Source organism: Polypterus senegalus, chromosome 1, assembly GCF_016835505.1.
Source record: "Polypterus senegalus isolate Bchr_013 chromosome 1, ASM1683550v1, whole genome shotgun sequence".
In the NCBI taxonomy this organism is placed as follows: domain Eukaryota; kingdom Metazoa; phylum Chordata; class Cladistia; order Polypteriformes; family Polypteridae; genus Polypterus; species Polypterus senegalus.
In genome coordinates, this window is record NC_053154.1 from 161,821,529 (window position 1) to 161,845,854 (window position 24,326).

Consider the following 24,326-nt stretch of genomic DNA (forward strand, 5'->3'; position numbering starts at 1 on the left):
AAAGGCACTATATGATAGGCAGACAGGGAAGCTCCTATATAATAATAAAATTACTGTTATTACTATGTAGATAGACAGGGAGTTCAGCGTCAGCGTGTATTCAAACCCGATCTGACGCTGTTCGTTTTCAAATAATATTGCATGTACTTAACTATTTTAGAATAAAAAACATACATTTGATTTCAGTCTTTTTTTATTCAGTTCCATTCTCTCAGTCGCGTTCACGATTCCCCCAAAAAAATCTGACAATGCTGTTTTCACATAAAGACGCGCTATAACTCAAATGTGATTTATTTGGAGACGCGCTATACTCGAATGTGATTTATATAGGGAAGAAAGTACAATGTCAGGTGCTCATTCAGTGTAATAGGAACCATAGCCCAGAGAGATGTGTACACTGCAACAAGTACACATGTCGTGAATGTAGGAAGGGTGTGTGGAAATTGTTAATATTTGAATGTGATGATTTTATATAGCACGGATCGAAATCAGCAGTTCTTAGCATTGCACCACGCAAGCTGTCGTATCAACCGCCTACTGTAACTTGCTTTATTTTTTCTTCACTTATAGTCTAGAATAAAAGTGCACTTGTTTTTTATTCTTGTACACCAACATATGTTCCTGTGTTTGAGCGACACGGGCATGCTAAAAATAGGCGTGTAATGCCACGAAAAGTGCACGCAGGCACTTCAGTTCGCAAGCATTGGTACGAGAATGCAGTCACAAGTACGCTGCAGAGCTACAGCGCATCTTTATGTGAAAACAGCATTCTCAGATGGGGGTAGGGAAGGATCCTGAACACGACTGAGACTGAGAATGAAAAGTGAATAAAAAAAAACTAACCTTTACAAGTATCATAAATTACTGGCTGTTACACACTGAAATCAAATGCATGTTTTTATTCTAAAATAGTAAGAATAAGAGCAGTTTACTTCTCAAAACTGAACCATGTGGGATCGAACTCATGAGCTTTTGGATACCAGTAAGCGGCTGATACCATTATGCTACTGTGTCAGCTGCAGTACGACGTGTCAATATGGCATGCTAAGGTGGCTTTTTTCTGCAGTTATATTTTTGAATAACAGCATACTTGTTCTGTTATATGTGTACCTTTTGTGAAAGTGTTTGATATTTGGACTTCAGGCTTCATACATTATATAGTTTATGCTTACATTTTGTCATTTACTACTACAATATGAAAACGTTTCTGTTTTAAAAATGTGTTTACACGGATTACTGTAGAAACGGAACACACGTGAAATGCGTGTATTCCAAATAATGATCTATTATTTCCACTCTAAAACTCCACTTCACTCCTAGATAATCAATCAAGGCATGAGCTGGGAGAAGTTTGTGCACGTTCTAAGTCGGTGGGGGGATGGAATAGCCGGCTGCTTGCAGCCTGATTTTTATCAGCACATTTAGATGACAAAAGACGCTGGTGGAGAGCTGTGAACGATTTTAAGAAGCGATTTAAGGTGGGACGGAATTACGAGTTTTTTTGTAGGCTCTGGTAATTCTAGTGTTAAAGCAAACCATCAAAAAATCAATAAGTGTGCTTTTGGGCACTGAAAAAGCGGCATTTCTTAGAGGAGCGTCCGTATCCACTAGGCAAATAGCTGCAAACAGCACCTCTGCTCACAGCCGCTCCGTCAGGCGCAGAGAATGTCAGAGAGGGTGAGATAGAGGCAGAGACAAGCAAACAATCAAGCTCCGCGCGGGATGCATATCTTATAGCATTGAGGAGTTTTAGTTAATATGTAATACATGCTCTGATTGGGTAGCTTCTAAGCCATCCACCAATAGCGTCCCTTGTATGAAATCAACAGGGCAAACAAACTGAGGAAGCGTGTAGCATAAATTAAAAGACCCATTGTCTGCAGAAATCCGCGAACCAGTGAAAAATCCGTGATATATATTTAGATTTACATTTAAAATCCGCGAAAGTTGAAGCGTGATATAGCGAGGGATTACTGCATATATATATATATATATATATATATATATATATATATATACTGTATATATATACCCGATCTTCATATTCTCAAATAGACAAACCACACGCCATGGCGCAATGGAAGAGGCTTCGCCTCTAGCGCTGACGTCCGAGGTTCGATTCCTGAGAGGGGGTGCACTGAGTGTGTACGCCTGATGAGCCCAAAATTAGGGCGAAACACGTGTAGTGTACTCGTTGCATTATTTGACAGTAAAACTATTTATATATATATATATATATATATATATATATATATATATATATATATAAATACACACACACACACATATATACAGTATATATCAGCGCTTCCCGATTCATTTTACCCTCGCATCCCCTTGGTTTGAGAAGTATGAAAAAATATGAGGTTAACGCAGAAAGACAGATCACCAATTGAAGCATTATGAATAACGGATACTTTATTCGCCATCAGTGATTGTTTTGGTAAAGCCATACTCCATGTAATCCTCCTTCCATTTTCTAATTTTTTCACGACTAGCCATGATTAGATGAAAAAAGTAAGAGCGAAGCGATGGTGACTTATTGAGGCACGCAGGCGAAAGCACAATACAACGCGGGCTCGATGTAGTGCACGTCAAGTCGATCTAAAATGTGCGATCAGATTTGAAAAAATATATCTTTTCAAGTTCTATTTAGTCGACACAAATATCTTTGGTTGGAATGTAAGTCGAATTTAGTCTTTAAATTTCTATGGTGAAGAATTATGCAATTTATGCAATGATGACTACATTTAACTTACATTCCTATCAAAGATATTTCTGTCGACTAAATAAAAATTACTTATATTTAAAATTTAAATAGAACTTGAACAGATACGATAGTTCATAATACCCACGCAGACTTGCACGTAAGAGGGGGAGTCATCTGTTTTATCCGTTTTAACAAGCAGCATCTTGCACTGATACGAAATACCCTGCCCATTTAATTATTTAGGAATCTATACTAATAAAAGGCAAAGCCCTCACGGACTCACTCACTCATCACTAATTCTCCAACTTCCAGTGTAGGTGGAAGGCTAAAATTTGGCAGGCTCATTCCTTACAGCTTACTTACAAAAGTTGGGCAGGTTTCATTTCGAAATTCTACGCGTAATGGTCATAACTGGAACCTATTTTTCTCCATATACTGTAATGGAGTTGAGCTCGATGGCCGTGGGGGGAGGAGTTTCGTGTGACATCATCATGCCTCCCACATAATCACGTGAACTGACTGTGACCGCAGTACGTAGAGAACGCAGAGCTCCAAAGAGCGCTGAAGAAAAGACGCTTTACACAATTGAGAACGCAGAAGAAGAATATCAAGCGAGTGACGCATACAAGCATATTCATAAGTGCAGCTGCTGCAGAAACAAAGCACGGTGTAAACCGTAAGTTTAAATTAAGTTTGTAGACACGCTCCTTAAATTAAGTTCATAGACAGGCTGCCGCTGGCGTTTGTCATGCCACGACTAGCACGATATTCGCGGGATACAAGTTTAATAAGAGGATGCAGGGTATAAACGAGAGTTTTGATCACTTTTTAACTAAGTTGAAATTGCTGGTGAAGGACTATGCTTATGCAAATTTCGAGAGACACTGTTTGTCAGGAGGATTGACAGTTAAGGCGGTGGGGGTTAGGTAGTTACGTCAGCATCTCCCCTCCCATTCACTTCATTTCGCTCTGAGCTGAGCTCCGCAGCTAACGTGGTCTTGAGGAAGCAACTTTGTGACTCTGCCACCAAATACTCACAGAAAAATCCACAAGTTAATAGACACGCTGTCTTCTAGGGCTTCTCCACACTGAATCCTCCAGGCACTACTGAGCATAATCTAATTTTGAGGGTTGGGACACCAATATTATTACTGAAAACCTTACAGCCACTGAGACTTTGTAACGGCACAAGACTTCTGGTCACGTGTCTGCAAATGAACCTAATTGAGGCAACTATTTTTACTGGCGGTTGCTCAGGGGAGAGAGTTTGTATTCCTTGCATCCCCGTTACACCGTCTGATCTCCCATTTCAATTCAAATGCGTCTAATTTCCAGTAAGGCTCTGCTTTGTGATGACAATTGATAAGTCTTAGGGACAGACCCTACAAAAGGTTACATTGACAATCATGTTATGTTATTTTTAAAATGTTTCCTTTTCTTAGCACAAGCACAGCTGAGAAGCTTCGATGCATGTGCTCCATAACGCGTTAAAAAAATAACGCATTTAATCACACTTTGCATTCCAAGCAAAGGAGTACTTTTGTCAATGCATGATTTCCTGGTACATCGATTACATTGATGCACACATCAGAGCTGCAAAAATGGAAGAGTCTGAAGAAAGCGCGTTGCTAGGACTGATCAGAGGCAAATTTCATTTAGAAAGACTACCCGACGGAAGCCTTGATAAAAGCGTGGTTTTGTGCAAACTGCGCAAAAAGGAGTTTGCATACCACCGACGCACTTCAACCTTACGGTACTATCTAAATGCAAAACATGTTACAGCGAGCACAAAAACTGTGTATGATGTTAGCACTACCAGTACGAGTTTGAGTACCAACAAAAGGTGTCGGCAGCCCAAAACCTGATGAAATGACTGGCTTCAGGAACAAAATTTGTAAGTCAACATCGGTCAAACTTACAAATTCTCTCACAAAATGGATTGCTTTGTACTGTAGACCACTAACAGTGGTGGAAGATAGGGGGTTTGAAAATGTGCTACAGTTAGCGTCAGGTTATCCAACTTTCCAACTGCCGTGCTGAAAGACTATTTCAAGTAAAATTCAACAGCTTTATGACACTGAAAAGCAAGCAAATTTAGATGCATTACAGAAAGCGGACTTTGTGGCTCTTACTGGGGCTCATTGGACTTCCGTGACCGTTAGTAATTTTAATTACATCTAATTACAGAATGTTCAATGATCACACTGTTTTAGCCTAATGTACTAAATAATTTTGGCTAAGGTTACTCGGAGTTTAAAGGTGAAGCTGGTCAAATTACCTTTTATGTTTCTGCCTTATTTTTTTAAGAAGAAAAACTGCACTTTATGTTGAAATTTTTGTTATTATTATTTAAAGACAATGCCATTCTGAACATGTACTTAAAGTACTTAGAATACCACTTTATTTTTAAGTCTGCCCAATTTTAGCCAGGGATGATATTTTTGTTTCTGTTTTGAACTGAAATGTAGTTTAAATGCATCTTTTTTTTCAGAAATTAAAAGACCTTGTGTTTACAATATTCATGTCCATGTCTATTATTTGATTCTGTCGCCCACTAAAACCCTTTTAAATTAAAAAAAAACATTTGCGCTTTGGGACAAATTTTCTTGTGTGATTATATGCGATTAATCAAGATTAATTAATTACAAAGCCTCTAATTAGATTAATTTGTTCGAGTCCCACCTCTAATATATATATATGTAGATATGTATATATATATATATATATATATATATGTAAATATGTAGTGTCACAAAACGAGACAAAGACAGAAAAAGGTTTGGGGCAGCCACCCATGTAATTCGGTATCCTGGCTGCAACGTCGTTTTCTTTCAAATACCAGCACTGAAGTGCTTACAACAGAGTCCAAAACAAGACTGTCAGAGAAGGGAAAAGGGAAGGCTTTTAAAGGGGGAGGCAGGAAGTGAGGTCATAAGGATCGAGACGCGTGTTCATCGTTCATTGGTTTAGTCCCGGATGTGACATCAGGGGGGCCGGAGCTGGCAAGGTCTGTCTCCATTGGCTCGTCCCAGAAGTGACGTTCAGAGAGACAGGTGGAACCTCCCGGGTTAGGTCTACAGGGAAGTGAGAAAGAGAGTTAGTGCGCTCTGCCACATCCCGGCATGGCTCAGAACTGCCTTCACTCGAGCCCTTTAGCTGCCTCCCATGCGCGCGTGTGTGACAGTAGATATGTATATGCATATATATATGTATATATGTGTGTGTATATAGTGTGAGCTGGAGGGCTGATCGCACCACAAATAGAGACAGAAGCCCCTGGGAAAACCACAAACCCTGAAACACTGTCCTACCTTTTGTTTTGTACGCGGTGCGAGAATCACCACAGGCATCCACTGGCTTAATTCCCTTCGAGTTGTTATTCGGCAGGTGGCCGCGAGGCATCCTGGATGTGGTATGTGAGGAATGGATAGGAAACGAGAGAGCAGCTCAAGGTCCAAGCTTTGCAGATCGACTAATTTTGTTGCAAGACAGAATTTTTATGCTTTCCTCTATTGCTGTGGAACACCAACAACGAGAACAGGAAACTCAGAAGCGTCTTTACGATAGGCGCAGTAAGCTCCGTGAGTTCAAACCTGGCGATCGTGTTTTGGTACTGGTTCCCTCGGATCCAGACAAATTCTTAGCTAAATGGCAGGGCCCCGCCATTATTGAGGAGCGTATGAGTCCAGTAAATTACAAGGTTAGAATACCAGACCGGCGCAAACCATTCCACATTTTACACATTAACCTCTTGAAGGAATGGCACGACCGACAAGAGGTTAACACTTCCTTGGCTGCTGTTTCTCAGACCAATGTTACCATTGGTAACGATCTTACTGACACGCAAAAGACAGAACTGTTATCTTTGATAGAACGGAACACTGATGTCTTTTCAGATTTACCAGGCAAGACTAACATTACAAAACATAAAATTACCACTGAACATGATGTTACGCGTACAGATCTTAACGTTCCGGATACCGGAAGCGGCAAAATATTGTGCGTGAAGAGGTAAAAAATATGCTGACACTGGGTGTAATTTGTGAAAGTAGAAGTGACTGGTGCAGCCCAGTCGTATTGGTCCCAAAGCAAGACGGTTCAGTTCTGTATCGATTTCAGACGCTTGAATAAGGTCTCTAAATTCAATGCTTATCCCATGCCCCGTGTCGATGAACTGTTGGAAAAACTGGGTCAGGCGAGCTATATCTCCACGCTAGATCTCACGAAAGGCTATTGGCTGGTGCCTTTAGAGGCTAGCAGTTGTGAGAAAACGGCATTTGCGACTCCTGACGGACTCTATGAATTTACAAGACTCCCGTTTGGTCTTCACGGGGCACCTCTAACTTTTCAGCGTATGATGGATCAGATCCTGCGTCCTGCTAACCCTAAGAAATGTAAACTGGGCATGTCCAAGACTCATTACTTAGGCTATTCTATGGGCAAGGGTTTACTTAGGCCACAGTTAAGGAAAATAGAAGAAATGCTTGTTTACCTGAGACACAGAAACAAGCACACGCTTTTCTGGGGTTTGCTGGTTACTACAGAAGATTCATTCCAAATTTTGCACATAGAGCTGCTCCTCTTACAGAACTTACTAGAGGCAGAAAAAAACAACCTATCTTGTGGACAGAAAATTGCGAACGTTCTTTCAGCGATTTAAAAACAGCATTGTCTTCTTACCCGGTTCTAAGGAACCCGGATTTCTCAAAAGATTTTATCTTGCAAACAGACACGAGTGTATTTGGTGTGGGCGCAGTCCTGTCACAAATTTTGATGGAGAAGAACATCAAATTTTGATGGAGAAGAACATCCAACTTCCTAGGGAACGTAATTATTCTACAATTGAGAAAGAATGCATGGCAATTAGGTGGGCTGTGGAAGCGCTTCGCTAATACTTGTGGGGACAGAACTTCACTTTGGTAACTGATCATGCTCCACTTCAGTGGTTGTACCGACAGAAAGATACAAACTCTCGTCTAATGAGATGGTTTCTGGGTTTACAACCTTACAGTTTCACAGTAAAGCACCGACCAGGTTCTGAACACGTCAACACAGACGTATTATCCCTACTACATGAATATGAACTTGGTACAGAGAGTCGCTTGATTCACAGGAATGTGAATAAAGCTGAGGGGGAGGGTGTGAGCTGGAGGGCTGATCGCACCCCAAATAGAGACAGACGCCCCTGGGAAAACCACAAACCCTGAAACACTGACTACCCTCACATTGCTCCTTATCCTTGCACTATAACGTGTAATACAAGCCTTGCGCAGTACTCCGCCAACTTATAAGCCTTGCGCAGCGCCTGTCAGTTTTGGAATTGATTGTTTGCTTTTATATATCTATCTATCTATCTCTCTCTCTCTCTCTCTCTCCTCCTAGCGGAACTGTCATCTCTGACTTGTCATGGAGCACGTTTAAGCTCATGTGTTTGCAGTGTTTGAATAAAAATCCTTCTTGTTTCTACGACCTCCTATGTCTCTGTGCAAATCCGTGACCCAAGCGTGACACATATGTGGATATATATATATATGTGTGTGTGTGTGTGTGTGTGTGTATATGTATGTATGTATATATATATATATATATATATATATATATATATATATATATGTATGTATGTATGTATATATGCCAGCAACACTCATCACAATGACAAAACAATTACATTGTCAATCATGTTACGTTATTATTAAAATGTTTCCTTTTCTTTTTCATTACTTCTTTAACACACTACTTCCCAGACGGGTATTTTGCTAGTATATATATATATATATATATATATATATATATATATATATATATATATATATATATATATGTGTGTGTATGGATGTATATATATGTATATGTTTATATATATATATATATATATATATATATATTATAAGATATATGCCGGCCATGTACCCGCCAATACCCCAAGCCGCCAGGTGGAGCCCTCCTTGCAGCATGGAGGTCCCCAGAAGACCAGCAGGGCATTATGGACCATGTAGTTTTTGTGCACCGCCCTGCTGGATGCCATGGGGCCACAAGAGGGAGCTGCAGGAGGACCAAGAATTCTTCATGCCCTATGACCCGGAAGTTCGTCATAGGAAGAGCGACGGGCTTCGGGTGAAAAAACATTATTTACCCTGACCCGGAAGGAATAAGGACTTGTGGACTGTTGGGAAGGAACACCTCCAGGTCAGGGAATATAAAAGGACTGTGGGAGCTCCCAGGCGATGAGCTGAGTTGGGAGGCAGGGTGGCTAAGCGTCTGGGAGTGGAGGATTTGTTATTGGTTATTGTTTATTGGAGTATTTGGGAGTAGAGGGTGCTTTGTGCACTTTATTATAAAATAAATATAATTATTGGACTTTTACCTAGTGTCTGACGTGGTGTCTGAGGGTGCAAGGGTGCGAGAAGCATCATATTTTGTCACAGTTGGCGTAGTCAGCAGGATGCTCCGCCTGTTTCAAGGCGGGGACCTGTATATCACAAATTTGTTGTGGACAGCCCGGCGCAGCAGGGACCCACTGCGTACAGCGGGGCTGCGTGCACACAGCCCCGCTGGGTAAAGGAACCCCACGGACCGCCAGGGTCCGCGGGAGGGCCGTTATTCCCTGATGCGGGGCGCCGTGCCTAGCGAGTGCAGCGGTCTCCAACGCGCGCCGTTGCTGGAGCGCCGGGCGGCATGGCGTCAAGAAAGGCCACGCCGAGGAGGTGTCCTCGGTTTGACGAGTCGGGGAGGTGAGTTCCCTGCCTAGCGGCAGCGGCCCATGGGGCGGGCGTGTTTTCTTTATTGCAGACAGGGACTTCCCGGATCCACGTCAGTGGCAGGCGATGCTGGTCTGCGGGCTCCGGCAGCACAGCGGCAGCAGCGAGGGCTGCGGAGGAGGAGACGCTGCAGCTCGAGGCGCTGGCAACAGCAAGGCTGCCGGCAGGCACGCCGACACCGCAGAAGGGGAGGCAAGATGGCCGCGACCAAAGTCCCTCCCCCTGAAAGGCACGCGATTGGACGGTGTGTCTTGTGTGCCCGCCGATGACTGTAGAGAGGCGGGACCAAGGAATGTCCATCACGGGCAGGGGGAAGACCCGATTGGGCCGGAGGAGAAGGCCCACAGGAAGTGGCCGGCGTTGGAAGCTGACAGACAGGTAGGCTCTGCGTCGGTTAACTTCCTGTCTTTGCCGGCTGCTCTGGCGGAGCTGGAGCGTCCCTTCAGCCCGTGGAGCAGCGTGTCTTACAGATGCTACGTGCCCTCCGGGCTGAGGTGCTGGAACTGGAGAGGAAGGCGCTCGCGGCGCTGAGAACGTTTCGATCAACAACGGGGCGCCGCGACGCTGGAATCTCCAGCGGAGAGAGGTACGGCGAGACGGTGAGTACAGCCAACTCCGTACAGCATGCGGGAGGGTCTGTTGAAAAGGCTGTGATGATAACGATCAGTTCCGAGTAAGCAGCCCTCCAACAGGAAGTGCTGGGGGGAAGATTTATGACGGCGCCCGGAGAGCAGCCGGGAGGACAGCCGGCACTTCCGCCACACTTGGGCGTGGCCAGAAGAAGATTGCCGGGAACACCTGGGGCTCATCCGGGTCCTCTATAAAAGGGGCCGTCTCCATTCATTCGGAGCTAGAGTCGGGTGGAAGGAGGACGAAGCAGTGGAGAGTGGGGCGGCCCGAGAAGAAGGCATTGTGGCCAGGACTGAGTGTCATTTTGGGGTTTGTGCACTTTATGGACTTTGGACTGGGTCTGAGTGACCATTATTATTATTGTAAATATTGTAAATAAACGTGTGGTGGTATATTAACAACATGTCCGCCTGTCTGTGTCTGGGCAAAGTTCACAATATATATATATATATATATATATATATATATATATATATATATATATATATATATATATATATATGTATATATATGTATATATATACACACACACACACACACACACAGTGGAACCTTGGGTTGCAAGCATCATTTGTTCTGGAAACGTGCTCGCAATCCAAAGCACTCGTATATCAAAGCGAATTTCCCCATAAGAAATAATGGAAACTCAGATGATTCGTTCCACAACCCAAAACTATTCATATAAAAATGATTAATACAAAATATAAAGTAAATATACATAAAACAAATTAACCTGCACTTTACCTTTAAAAAGAATCATGGCTGGTGTGAGTGAGTTTCTAAACTCATGTGGGATTCCACCCAACAGGACGACACGCGGAACAGTGTCCCAAAGCAATCGCAGTCTCCCAGTGCTGTAGCAGTTCGCCGTATAAGCGCATCCAAAAAGATTGCAGACATGCTATAAGCACCTGCCATCGATGGGTGATACAAGGAACATTATAAAGATCCTTCTACAATAAATAACAGCACTGTTGCTGTTTCAAGCTGAATAAAGTTGGTGGTGTTAAAGTACTGAGACTCAGCTTCGTGTTTTGGGGCGCAAGATGGGGACTTGCACTTCACAGCACACATTTGCGCGCGCGTGCGCACACACACACAGTCACAATGCTGTAGTAAACAGTATACGCTCATACGGATGTTGACTATATGAGTGAGGCACACAGACTCAGACGGAGAATAGGAGACGATTGCCCTCAAGAGAAGAGAGAGAGAGAGAGAGAGAGAGATGCACGCGTGAGCGAGCGAGATAAGGAGAGAGAGAGAGATGCGGGCGAGCGAGAGAGATAAGGAGAGAGTGAGAGACATGCTGCAAGCGAGTGATAAGGAGAGAGAGAGAGAGAGACGCGCGAGCGAGATAAGGAGAGAGAGAAGTGTGCGAGCGAGAGAGATAAGGAGAGAGATGTGCGAGAGAGTAGAACCATCAGCTCAGTTGTGATCACATGACGCTCAGCAGACAAAGTGTATCCATACTACTCGTATTGTAAGACATCGCTCATTTATCAAGTCAAAATTTATTAAAAAATTTTGCTCGTCTTGCAAAACACTCGTAAACTAAGTTACTCGTAAACCGAGGTTCCACTGTATATGTATATATGTTTGTGTGTATGTATGTGTATATGTAGATATATGTTTATATATGTGTGTGTGTGTGTGTGTGTATATTATATATAAATATATATATGCACAATTACATTGACAATCATGTTACGTTATTTTCAAAATGTTTCCTTTTCTTTTTCATTACTTCATTAACACACTACTTCTCCTCTGCGAAGCGCGGGTATTTTGCTAGTGTTAAATAAAAGATCCTTTCCCTATTGTGCCCTGGAATCTTTGAAAGGAAGGGACTTTAAAATGTTTAAATAAATTGTGAAGATCCTATCAGAGTCTTGAAGACTAATCACTATTTATTCTGGAATAGAAATAAGTGGAAGGGTAGAAAATTGAGCAGGTTCACTTTAGCAAAGTTTTTAGCTTGAAAGTGGTGGAAAAATTGATAAGTAGTTAAATTTGAAGCTTAACTGCTCGTAGGATACAAAAACATTATCGATGTACAAGACTCTAAATGTTTTAATCCCAGACATTTTCCAAGCATTATATACTGCGTATGTTTCAGGGGATGGAAAATAGTGGTTTTCATGTAGAGATGCAACAGATAAAAGCTTCTCTGTCTTAAGGTGCTTCCTACATTGGTTCCATATTCTCAGTGAGTGAAGGCCATTTGGATTATTAGTGTACCGACGATAGTTTGTATTTACTGGAGCACAGAGCAGGGAATATAAAGAAGTACTGCAAGATTTTAATTCTACTGCAGACCAGGCTTGAATATGTTCATCAATTTGTGCCAATGTCCACGTCTTTATGGCCTGTATATTTGCCACCCATTAATAAAATTAAAAGTTAGTAGTGTCATGCCCCTTTCTGCTTTAGGTCATTGTAGAGTTGCCCTTCGAATTCGAAATAAATGAAATTCTGCAGTACCTGCAAGGGCCCCTTACTCAAGAATGCACATGTACAGGTCTGTCTCAAGTTTCCCAGTGAACATCTGATTTTTTATTTTTTTTTTTATTTTGAACTATGTTTTTCTGTTGTGAAACATAGGCACAAAACTATCATTATTAAGGAACATTTATTCTTCACTATCTTAATTTTTGGCTGGCTCGGTGTGACAGAATGTGAATTAGCCTTCCTGCCAAATACCCAATAAAATCTAGCACATAGCTTTAACTAACCTTGTTGTAGGTAAGTTGTGAAACAACAAAAGCATGTACATGATGTTAGATCTTCAGTCATATGACTATAAGCTATCTGTACAGTGGATTCAGAAAGTATTCAGAACCCTTCATTTTGAAAAAACATTCCTCAAAAAAAAAAAATTTAAAACTTTAATTTTTCCATAATTTTAAACTATAAGTCAAACCATCCATAAAAGTATTGTCTATTTTAAATAACATGAGGTTACACATATTTAAAAATTCTTTCCAGAAATTATTATTTGTATAAAATAAAATAAACCCAAGCAACATACACGTTTTCCTGTTCCTCTACCAACTGGTGGATGAGCTTCAGCAGCTTGCCGGATTGTACACACCATTAGCTCTATAAGAGCGCTCTCTTGTCGATCTGATAATACTGCATAAGACGAAGGAAAAAAGTATACAAAACAGACTTGATAAGTTGTTTTAACTACAAAAACACTGCTGTGAAGTGCTTTATCAAAGAAAAATTAATAAGCAGTATATACAGAAGGTAGTATTCCACATTAACATTGAGTAGCATAGATAAAGTTTTTGATTTTAATGCAACATGACCACTTTGTTGGAAAGTCACACTAGTTAAACACCCTACCTTCTTCTCCTTGCACAGGCTCTTCCAGAAGCAGCTCAGTCATACATTCCCAATCTTTCAACAGCTCCTGTGAGCTTTCCCATAAACTGTCAACTAGATAGGCTGCATGCTCATGAAGCTGTTCACAGGGGGAGAAAAAAAAAAATTGGTTCATTTGAGCTTGAAAGAATCAAATTCCCTTCTTGCTTTAAAACATTATATTAGTCATGATTTAAATAATTTTCTACACTAGATAAGTTTTAATTTGACTGAACTTTAATAACAATTATTGTTAAATTATAATACACTGAAGAATTATTTTGAAACATATTAAATGTTTTACCAAAACTCATCATTCTCTATGATAGTAAACCTTATCCAGGATACTCAAAACAGAGATTTTTATAGCTAAACTGCTATAAAACAGCTAAACTATGACCATCTGTAAGATACCTTTGTTTGCTACACTGTTGCAAAATATCAAGTTTAAATGAAAGTTTATGTCATGTGTACATAGTTCGATTACATTTTTAAAGTCTCCTCTAAACAGTTCACAATAATACAAAAACAACAATCAAAAACAGTCAGTAATAGCTGTATCACAAGGAAGCCAGTCGACGGGATGCAGTTTGAAAATATCAAATCTGCATGTTCACTATTGTAATGGAATAAATGTCACTGCAGAGACTGACTCCCCAGTGTCATTTTAATTGCTGTGCAGAGGCTCCCCATTTGATCATATTATAGAAAATGCTGCTTTCTGACTGAACAGACACTGAAGCTTGCTTCATCAACCCAGTGGTCTTCAGTTATATGTTTTGAATATTTTTAGAATAACTTTCAAATAGTAAAATGTTTACAACTGTTGAATGTAATGTTTTTGTAAATGAGACAAAAACAATGGATGGAAATTTAAATATTATAACAGGCAAAAGGACAGACAGAAAGATAATTTTATTTGAACCAAGGGGGTAAATTTAACAAACAGCAGCAGCACCCCCTCAAATACCACTCAGGAATTACTAAAAGGACAGAAAAACTCTGAATTGGCTAAAGACAAAAAGAGCAGTTACAGTCACAGTGAGATATTATAAAGACGGACGTCCTGGTATAACAGAGTTTGAGTAGGGTGACGGTAGTTTAGTGTAATGTCATAATCTAAGCAAATGATTATAGGGAAGCAGTAGCTGCAAAAATGACTCAAGTTACTAATTATTCTCTAATGATAAAAGTTTTTTTCTTTTCTTTTTTTTAAATGTGCAGCAAATTTCCATGTGTAAAGCCACACCTTAGTTAGGTCTTGATATGAACATGGGTAGGTTTACAAACAGAACAACGTTCCTGATATTTGCTAATCTGGGAAAAAGCAAGGATACATGTTTTACCTCTTCTAAAATTGTAGCAAAAAGGTTATTTATGCCAAATGTAATTTGACATTTATTTCACAAATCATGCAGTTCAGCTGAGAGAGAGAGAGAGAGAGAGAGAGAGAGAGATGGCCAGGGAGATTGACAAATGACAGTTGTAAGTCAGGTTAGGGAAAGCAGAAAACATGTGAAGGACACAAGCAGGATGTTTTGGGAAGTGCTGATGATTGTTTGACCAATATGGTTACAAAACCCAGAGTCTGTGAAGGTATTAATAACAAGCAAATTGTGACATGAATTCTACGAATATGTAATTATGTGAGTATTTATAATGACGAGGATCAGGCACGACATCAGAAGCGTCATTATGCCACTGACATTCTTAGCTGCTGGATAGGACATCTGATTTGTCAGCATTCTCCCACTTGACTGTGATGTTCCTATGCTTCTCTCTGGCCTAAATATGTATATATACAGGGTTATGCATTATATTTCTGAGAATAGATGTTACCTTTAAAAGCAGGTTAAACACATATATCTCTCTTTGTACCATATTTCTCTCTTGTAATTATTTTCAGCCATAGGTATAAAAGGTATGGGATTTGGTTCTAGTCAATTCTGCATCAAAAAACACATCCCAGGGGAGAAAGAACGCCCCTATTGAAATCCTGGAAATATTTCTTATCATACAGATTTTAAAACAGATAAAAATGACAGCCCATCACAGGGCAAGTACAGAGACACTCAATTTGAACAGGGGACATAAATTAACTTTAAATGACACAGTAGCGTTCCTTTCACTGCAGTGTTATGGAAGCATAGATGTCAATTATAACACATTCTGTCAAAAGTCAATTACAACACATTCCGCTCTCAATATGAAGGAGAAAAAGTACAGGAAGTAACTTACTTGATTGAGCTAAATTAAGATCTAAATCATAGATTCTGTATAAGGTTAGCACATCTTTAAAACAGTAAAGGCAAGAGGTAACCACTGTTTTACCACCTGATTTGTTATTTTTTATTTTCTACTGTACTAGCAGTTTAAGTAATCATTAACAAATCACAGAATGTACACTTTAAAACCTTCAAGTGAATATGCAGTTGCACATCTTTTAATTTTGTGTATACAATATGCTAAACTGACACTGTATTGGTAGGCACATTGTTAACAATGGTCAGGCTATATGTTCATTTGCTTGAGAAATTCGATTTAGGCTCAGGCTATGCACTCCCATATACTTTAATGAACATGAAGTATAAACACCTACATATATGTGCAAAATAGACAGTTGTCCTTTCATACTGAAGGAGGCTCCATACAGTTTGCACATTTTTGCAAAGGTTTTCCTTCCACACCCTCATTAGGTTAACTTGCCTTTTCAATTTAGAATGGTATCCTTTCCGAGGCTTTTTGCTGGTTTGTTCCCCATACTACCAGGATTAGCTCTAGTCCTCCTCGATCCTGAATCAGATTAAATGCTTTTAAGAATGTGTACATATAACTTGCAAACGACACACAAATGGTGATCAGGGTGGGATTTGAACACAGATTGTTTAGAGCTGTTTGCCAAAGCACCCAAATATAACATAAAATACATTTCAGTGGTCACTTGTGTTTTTATTTTTGTGGATATATCAGAAGTAATCAACTTTCCTAGACTGTAAGGATTTACCAATTAAACTTTTTTCAAAGAGGTAGACTTTGACTTGGATGAAGTCTTCATCAGTTAAGTGATACATAAAATGAATAAAGAAAATATATGATGCAATATTCCTGAGTAATGAGATTTTATTTAATCATATCGTAAATATTTAACCAATATATAACATTGTTGTTTTAAAAACCATCTGTAAGTTTATATGACTTAAAGTGGTGTTAAAACATAATTACGTCATTGGGCACTCTATCATCACGCTTTATTTGCTTCAGCTGCAATGCATAAATTCCATGTTACTGCAAAACACCTACAGGATGACCTGATAAAGGCCGGGACAAGTGTTTCAGATGCACCTATTAGACAAACACTGAACAAGGACTTTGCGAAAAGACTCCAAGATGCACTTTACTCTTGACCACAACAAACATTAATGGTCGACTAGAATATGCTAAGAGGAATTTGCAAATGCCTGCACAGTTTTGTAAGGACAAATGAAACTAATCTTGAACTGTTTGTACACATGAACCAGTGGTATGTCTGGCATAAGAAAGACTAGGCTTATGACCAAAAAAATACCATGATGATGATGTGGGGATGTTTTCCTGAGGCAGGAACTGGAAGTCTTTATCATGTGACTTTGCTCATGAACTCCACAATATCAGGTCATTTTAAAGAGCAGTCCAACTTCAGTTTACCATTAATACATAACATATTTGTAAACAACTCCGAAAATGACCAGGAAAGGAGAAATAAGGAGTTAAAATGATTATTGAGTTAATAAAAGTAGTAATTGATAAAATAAATACAGAAAAAATTTAACCAGAAATAAAGCCTTTAAAAGTACTAACAATATTATTACTTCTAGCAACAAAAGAAAGTGCACTCTCAACCAAGTTGATTTTTCTAACTGCAGTACCTTACTGAAAATAAATATTTTAATAAGCACTACATTTACTGTAAAAGTTCTTCCATTAAAACAAAAGTAAAAGCAAATTAAAATGAACAATTACTGATCCAAACATCTCAACAGTAAGGAAATATAAACTAAAAGAATATTTTTAAACTGAGCTCATACAAAGCTATGAATCTTTCACTGATCTGTCTTGTCTATAAAAAGAAAGATTTGTAAATACTAGGAGCCATGAGGCCTAAAAAATGAAGAGGACACTCAATTAAAATAAAAGGTAAAACACAACTTAACGACAGCACAATTTAATTTGTACACACAAAATTTGGATTCATACGGAGAGTAAACAAATAAAAGCAAACACATAAAATAGAACTTATAAATAGCTATAGACCACTATGTAAGAGGTATACTGTAAGTCCATTAAAATATGCAGTGCACCTCCCTAAAGTGATTGCTTTTTTTGCACACAAAGATCTTCCTCTGCCTGACAAAAATTCTTCTTTACATTTCTTATGCTGGTTTTGAAAAGTTATGACAGGCACACCTTACATAAATAATACTTACTCCTTGGGCTGTTAAGTTCCTTTGAATTTTGATTGGATCTTGAGAAACAGACTGCAGTATTTATTTGTTTCCTTAGATGGCCGAGCCTTGCCTAATTATTCATTTACTTATGAAGTAAAGATCATTATTTTTTGACTGCTCTTATCTTTAATAAAAAAAAAATAAGACTGAAATTGTTTGATATCTGTGAAATGAATTGCTTTACCACCACAGAATCTACAATTACTCATGCACGTTGAATTTCTCATAATTCAAGTAACTAGAATTTGGCCAAAGGTCCACATAGGTGACAAGTCATTTTTACACAAGCATAATTGCATCAATCTACCAAATGCCACAATTAAATGTTGAATATAAAGCAGAACCAAAGAGAATTTTACAAAATGGCAGATCAATGTCATACTAGTGACTGGAGAACTATCCATGGTTATAGATCCATGCAATCTACTACAAAGCTCATGCTGTAAACTTTTTATGCAAGAGTTGAACATTCATTTAAGCTTCAAATGACCACTGCACATACTCTTCTGTATTTAGAGAAATAAGTGCTGTAACACTTACTAGAGGTACTTCAGCACATTCAGTGTGGAAGCATCATTTTTAATTGCACACTGACTGGCATTCTGTTCCCATATCTGAGGGTTAACACATGCACAACACACTTTTCTAAGAGGTAACCCCTAAAAACACTTCAATAACTGGTCAAGGTATTATGTGAACTGGACTGAATTATTCGCTGGTGAAGTCACATCCTGGCTGTTAATAAGCTGGTATATAGTATGCTTGAAACAACATAGACTCAGACAAGAATAAAAGAATTAAAAAGGACCATAAGAGAAAAAGCCCATTTTAAATGGTGTTAGACTGCAAAGCATTAAGACAATCATATCATGTTCACGTGTTATGTCGGAAAAATACAACTCTGCTAGTGGGAAATTTTCTGTGAAAGCCCTTTAAAATAAACAATTCATGGAACATAATGCTACCCAAATTCAATTAATTTTGCCATAAACTTCACCTCTCACCCATTTAAAAAGTTAAGAATTGTAAACACAAAAAGGTCAGGCAGAAATTACCTTTTGTTGTCAACTTGTATTTAGATTGACGCAATATTCACTTAATTTTGTTTCCGCAAAAAATATACAGTTTAGTGTTAATTGTGTTTTGTGTGGACTAAGTTAGAAGTTAACAGCAACCTTTCATTACTCCCAAAACCTCATCCAGAAATTTATGTGAATGCAAATAAGTGGAAAGGTGCAATGTCACATTGATAACAACTCTGATAAGTTCTATGCATGTGAAAGCAGCACTGGATAAAATGTTGTAAAAAGAAAAAATGTACTCAGAAATGTAGCATTCTTCCAAGTTAATTTGTTCTTTCACAACTGCAGTGTGCTCCCTATCTGCTGCATAAGAAATCCCAGCAAATATTAAATCATAGTTTTGCAATGACCAAAAACCATCTAGTTTATTAGCAATAAATTTGCTATTAGGTGTAAGATGAAAATCATTGTTAACCACTGAAAAGTTTCTGAAAGTAATACACATTTTACACTGTTTATTGTTGTTGCTCTATGACTGTATATAAGAAATTCATCATACAATGTACAAACGAGAACTTGTAGTTATAAGCAAGATACAGTAAGTGAGAATAACGTCCTGAAATGTATTAAGTTCATCAAATTAAAAAATGTAGATGAAGAAAAAACCAAAACGGTAGAATCTGTACATAAACTGCCTCTGACGGGCAAAGAATGTGCCAAATGTAATTTATTATGCAACTTTCATCTTCTTTTAAACTAATATTGAGCAAACAGTCAATTACTGTTAGGTAAGACAATGTGCTCTGATGCATCTCCACTTGAACAATAATAAATTCTTAGTTTCAGCAAATCACAAATTTCTTTGCACACTCATCTAAACAGTGGAATAACAGAAGTTATTTCATAAAAGCCCTTATTCAGAATGTTTTGTGAAGTGTCCACATAAACAGGACACTACAAGGAATACAATATTATTGAAAATAATTTCAAGGAGAGGGGGCCCTGAAATACAAGAATGTCTTCCAGGGGTGTGAACAGGAGAGTAAATATGTATCCATATACAGTAGTTGCAGAAGAAACATTAGTTAATAAAATGGACAGCATTTAAAGTGGTAGAAAAGTTATGATAAAAGTTCAACACTGTATGAAAAGATGTATGGTCCAGGGAGATACAGGAAAATGTAAAATTCTAGGGAAGCTGATGTATTTTTAAAAAAAGTATGATTTAAAGTAAAAATAAAATTCAGACCTTGTAGCACTTACATTCTCTAGAGATACAGTATATCGCCCTGTTTCTTTTAAAATAAACTCACCAAATTCCAAAAAATAAATGCTCTTAAAGATTTAGCAACCTCCTTCTACCTTTGCCAAATTCTCAACCTAATAAACTTTTTTGTGGAATTTAAAATGCCAGGCTGACTGATGGACATCCAATCAAATCCAAGTTCCCCTTATCTGGCAGCTTCTGCAAGCAAGAACCAGCCTCACCAACTCACAATGTAGCATTACATAGACTTGAAATACAATACAATGTGAGGTTCTTTGATGAAAAACACTGAGATACATTAAATACAAACTTTAAAAAAGTATTAATGAACAAATCTTCATGTTAGCCCATGTGCTAAAGCACACTGCTACTGATGTTGGAAATACCCATGCATTTAGTAAAATCAATAGTGGGTGAGCATTTATAAGATCTTTACTTCTTAAACAAAGGAAGTACATGATTAAACTTCAGAACATGGCAAATATGTCTAGCAATCTGCAAACAACAGATGAAAGCCTCTGTTCAAGTCAGGAAATTTTACATTGAAAATCGGCACATTAGCATAAAGAAGTAAAAATGCACAAGTTCCTAATGAAAAGCAAGAGCGGTAACACACTTTAAACATTTTACATATAAAATAATTTTCAAGTTTAAAAAGCAAAATAGGTTCATTTGTTTACACCTACCTCACTTTCCAAGAAGAAGAGAACAAGCATTCGAATAAGATTGCCATTGGGGCTATTTCTCCCTCTTCTTTTGGCTAAGGCCTCCTCTGCTTGCGGGTCATGCCTACTAAACAGCCTTTGGTGTCAAAAGAAGAACAAACCAATTTTAGGAATGTCCTTTTAAGTCTTTTATATGTCACTGTATCTGTTTCCTAAGATTCAGTAAATCATAATACACAGATTGAACCCGACTAGATAACTTTACACAACTTGGTTGCTAGACTGACGTTTGAATCCATTATGGAACTAGAACGAATGTGGAAATATTTCTCAGTTTATTCTGTATCTTGCTCCATATAGTTAGACTTGTTGTTGTCTCACATTGACTTAACTACTGAAGTTTTGAAACTTTATAGTGGGTAATGTAATAATGCATGTACACTATAATAAGCAAATTTGAATAAGCACACTAATCTACTGTTTAAAACCTTTTCACAATTATGTTAACATTAATATAAAAACAAAAGTTATTTTTAAGCATGCATTATATATGCATTTAGCAAGTACAATTAATATCTGAGTCTGTACAGTGTCTTGTTGATTGTGCTTTTCAGCTAACGATCAGATGTAATGGTAACATTAAAAAAATAGTTCAATACAATTACAATTAATTTCATCCTTTGGAAATCCCAGCCAGCTGGCATTTAATTAGTGCAAGTATGAGTGTAATCCTAGCCAAGTGTAAACTGATTAAAATAGCCTCCTGGTGTTACTTGGAAGTCTAGAGTTTATATTGTTATATATAATATCTATTTGCTAGTACATACAGATTCTGAAATTTTGAAATGTACACCCCCGTGACCCTGTGTTAGGATATAGCGGGTTGGAAAATGACTAACTTATTTTCTGCAGTATTTATTTTATTCATTACAGATGCACATAAGTGTTCACTCATGTCAAATCTTATTATAGCAAATACCGAAGTAACAAAATTTTCAGAATAATGAATACTTTTTGTGGGCCCAGCCAAACATTCATAGAAAATTGTGTTAAACGAATTTAATTTTAATGAAATGTAAATTTCAGTATAATGAACATTTTTTAGACCAAAAATGGCCACCGAAGATAAAAATGCAATTCAAGAAATCCTTAATGCCGTGCCTACAGTTTTCCATACCCGGGGTGCGGGTAACCTGCAACTATCTGTCTCAAAGAAAGGATAGTCTGTTATAAAATTACGGGTCTTGGACAGTCTTGGTGAGAGTGTAGGCATGACATCATACAGCTATATCCAAATTTAGAGTCAGTACTCCACTTAGCCTCCACATGGGTAGTTGTGCCATGTGCGGGTATTGTACTGTTTCATAGCACTTAGTTTTCTTTGAGATGAATAAAAAAGTAAGAAACGGCATCAGTTTATGCTGAAAGAAAAATTAATGGTCCTAGAAATAGCTGATTGTGGAATGAAAAAAATGACTTGTTGAAAACATTTGGAATAACGCCTTAATCTTCATCTTGTTTTCATTCTGTATTCATACCTGTATTTCTATTATAAAAAAGTTAGATCCAACATCTCATTTTCAAATAAAATATTTTTTACAGTTTAAGTAGTGTTACAGGTACTGTCAAACTTGGGTCACAGAGTTGCATGAGAGACATGATGGGGAGTACAGGTTTTCAAGCAAAATACAGGTACTTTATTACTGTCTAGAAAAGCTAGGTACAGTCTCAAGGCTTCATTCACAATAGAAGCTGTTAGGAGCTAGAAATTATCCTGCGGTAGCTCCCATCTTTAGATTAGAAGAACCCCAGCGGCTTGGAATCACCACTGTGGCAGATGCAGTCTAAAGAAGAGAAAGAGTGCAAGGAAGAGCAGTTCAAAGTCTGACGTTAATTAAATGTTCTAAAAATTGTGCAAAAAGCAAAGGACAACCAATTACTATGCCCTTGGTTTACTGTTTAGCAGATGCAGCAGAGCAGCTGCGGAGGTGTCCTTGCGCTGCTGCCATTAGACATGGCAACCCCGGTCACAATAGTATAAGTATTTTCCCAATATTAATTCTAACAAAATTTCCATTTTAAGGAAATATTTTTATGGTCCCATTCGTTTTGTTTTAATGGGATTTCACCTGTATACTTTTGTTCTGTATGTGCCTTTTAATACTCCTTATAATTACTCATTTTTTTACTATTTGCTTGCCGTATGTCTATGCTTATGACTAATCAACAGTAAGAATAGCAAGTAAATCACACCCTTGAAAATCAATGTACTTGACAACAAATCCCTTCACAAATGTGCATATAAACATAAATAAAAAGATAAAGATGAATGGGATGTTATGAAGGTATAAGTGTTTTGTGGAATTCAATGCCACATTTGATTTAGTTCAGGGCGCATTAAGGCATGATGGTGGTTTCTTATCTCTTTACCCTTGCCGTTTCTCCTTTTTTCATCTGTCTATTAGTAAAGTACATGCATTGCCAGTTACTCTGCTTTTTGCTCTAGGGGGACTACATTGTCAGCTTCCATGTGTATTATGTATTAATTTTAACTGGGTGCTCTTTGTTTGAAAGCCAAAAGTATGCTTTAGTTACAAGTGAATAAAACAGTGTCAAAAGGGATAACTTTTCAAAATGTGTTTAGTTTTTTTTTTTTTTTAACTAGATTTCACTTTAAATATCATGTTCTATTACCAATTATTTACCTCTAACAAGATCTTAACAACAAAGAAATGTGTAAAATATGATGCAAGAGTAATAAAATTGCAATAATATTATTGTTTCTTGAAACCCAAAAACTCTGTACAAATATATCTTAAAAGAAACTATTAAATGAAATGTACTCATGTAATTTCTATATTTGATCTCTTGCTATTAGGTTTCATGTGGTTTTCCTTGTATGTTTGGGTGGAAAGCAGAATTTAAAAAATCCTTGCGGGGCACCAACGTGAAAGTTTGGAAAGCACTCATTGAGGCTACAGTAATATTTACAGAAGATTGCACTACTTAAATTTTGCTGACTGGTGAATGGATTACAATGAAGCAACTTGACAACAATATTACAGTATTTTCATTAATGTAAAAGTTTTAAACTATTGTTAATACTTACCTGTACTACTGCTCTTTTCTGGCATTTCATTTACTTTTGAATGTGTGGCACTCTCTGAGGCATTTCAAAAAGTACACTCCCTCAGGAAGAGCCAAGTTATGTTTATATAGTTTGTCCATTTCACACAATAAAAAAAAATGATCTTCAGTTTTGAATGTGTGCCATTCCCACATCCTTCACACACAAAATCCTTATTATGGCCATTCTCTCATTGCACTATTTTTCCCAAAAGTAACTTTTACTTTGCCCATTGTATCTCTCCACTCCTTCTTTGTGAACATCATCTTCAGCATTGTAGTAAATGGATGACAC

At 38.1% G+C, this 24,326-nt stretch overlaps 1 protein-coding gene across 1 annotated transcript in view; it reads right to left on the reverse strand.

Moving 5' to 3' along the window:
* Window positions 1-24,326, reverse strand: part of stag1a (stromal antigen 1a) — a 272,516-nt gene that overhangs the window by 52,660 nt on the left and 195,530 nt on the right. The window contains exons 14-16 of the mRNA XM_039761613.1: window positions 20,927-21,041; window positions 13,450-13,567; window positions 13,130-13,233 (exon numbers count right to left, since the gene is read on the reverse strand). Of these exons, the coding sequence (XP_039617547.1) occupies window positions 13,130-13,233; window positions 13,450-13,567; window positions 20,927-21,041 (337 nt within the window). The remainder of the gene's footprint in view (window positions 1-13,129; window positions 13,234-13,449; window positions 13,568-20,926; window positions 21,042-24,326) is intronic.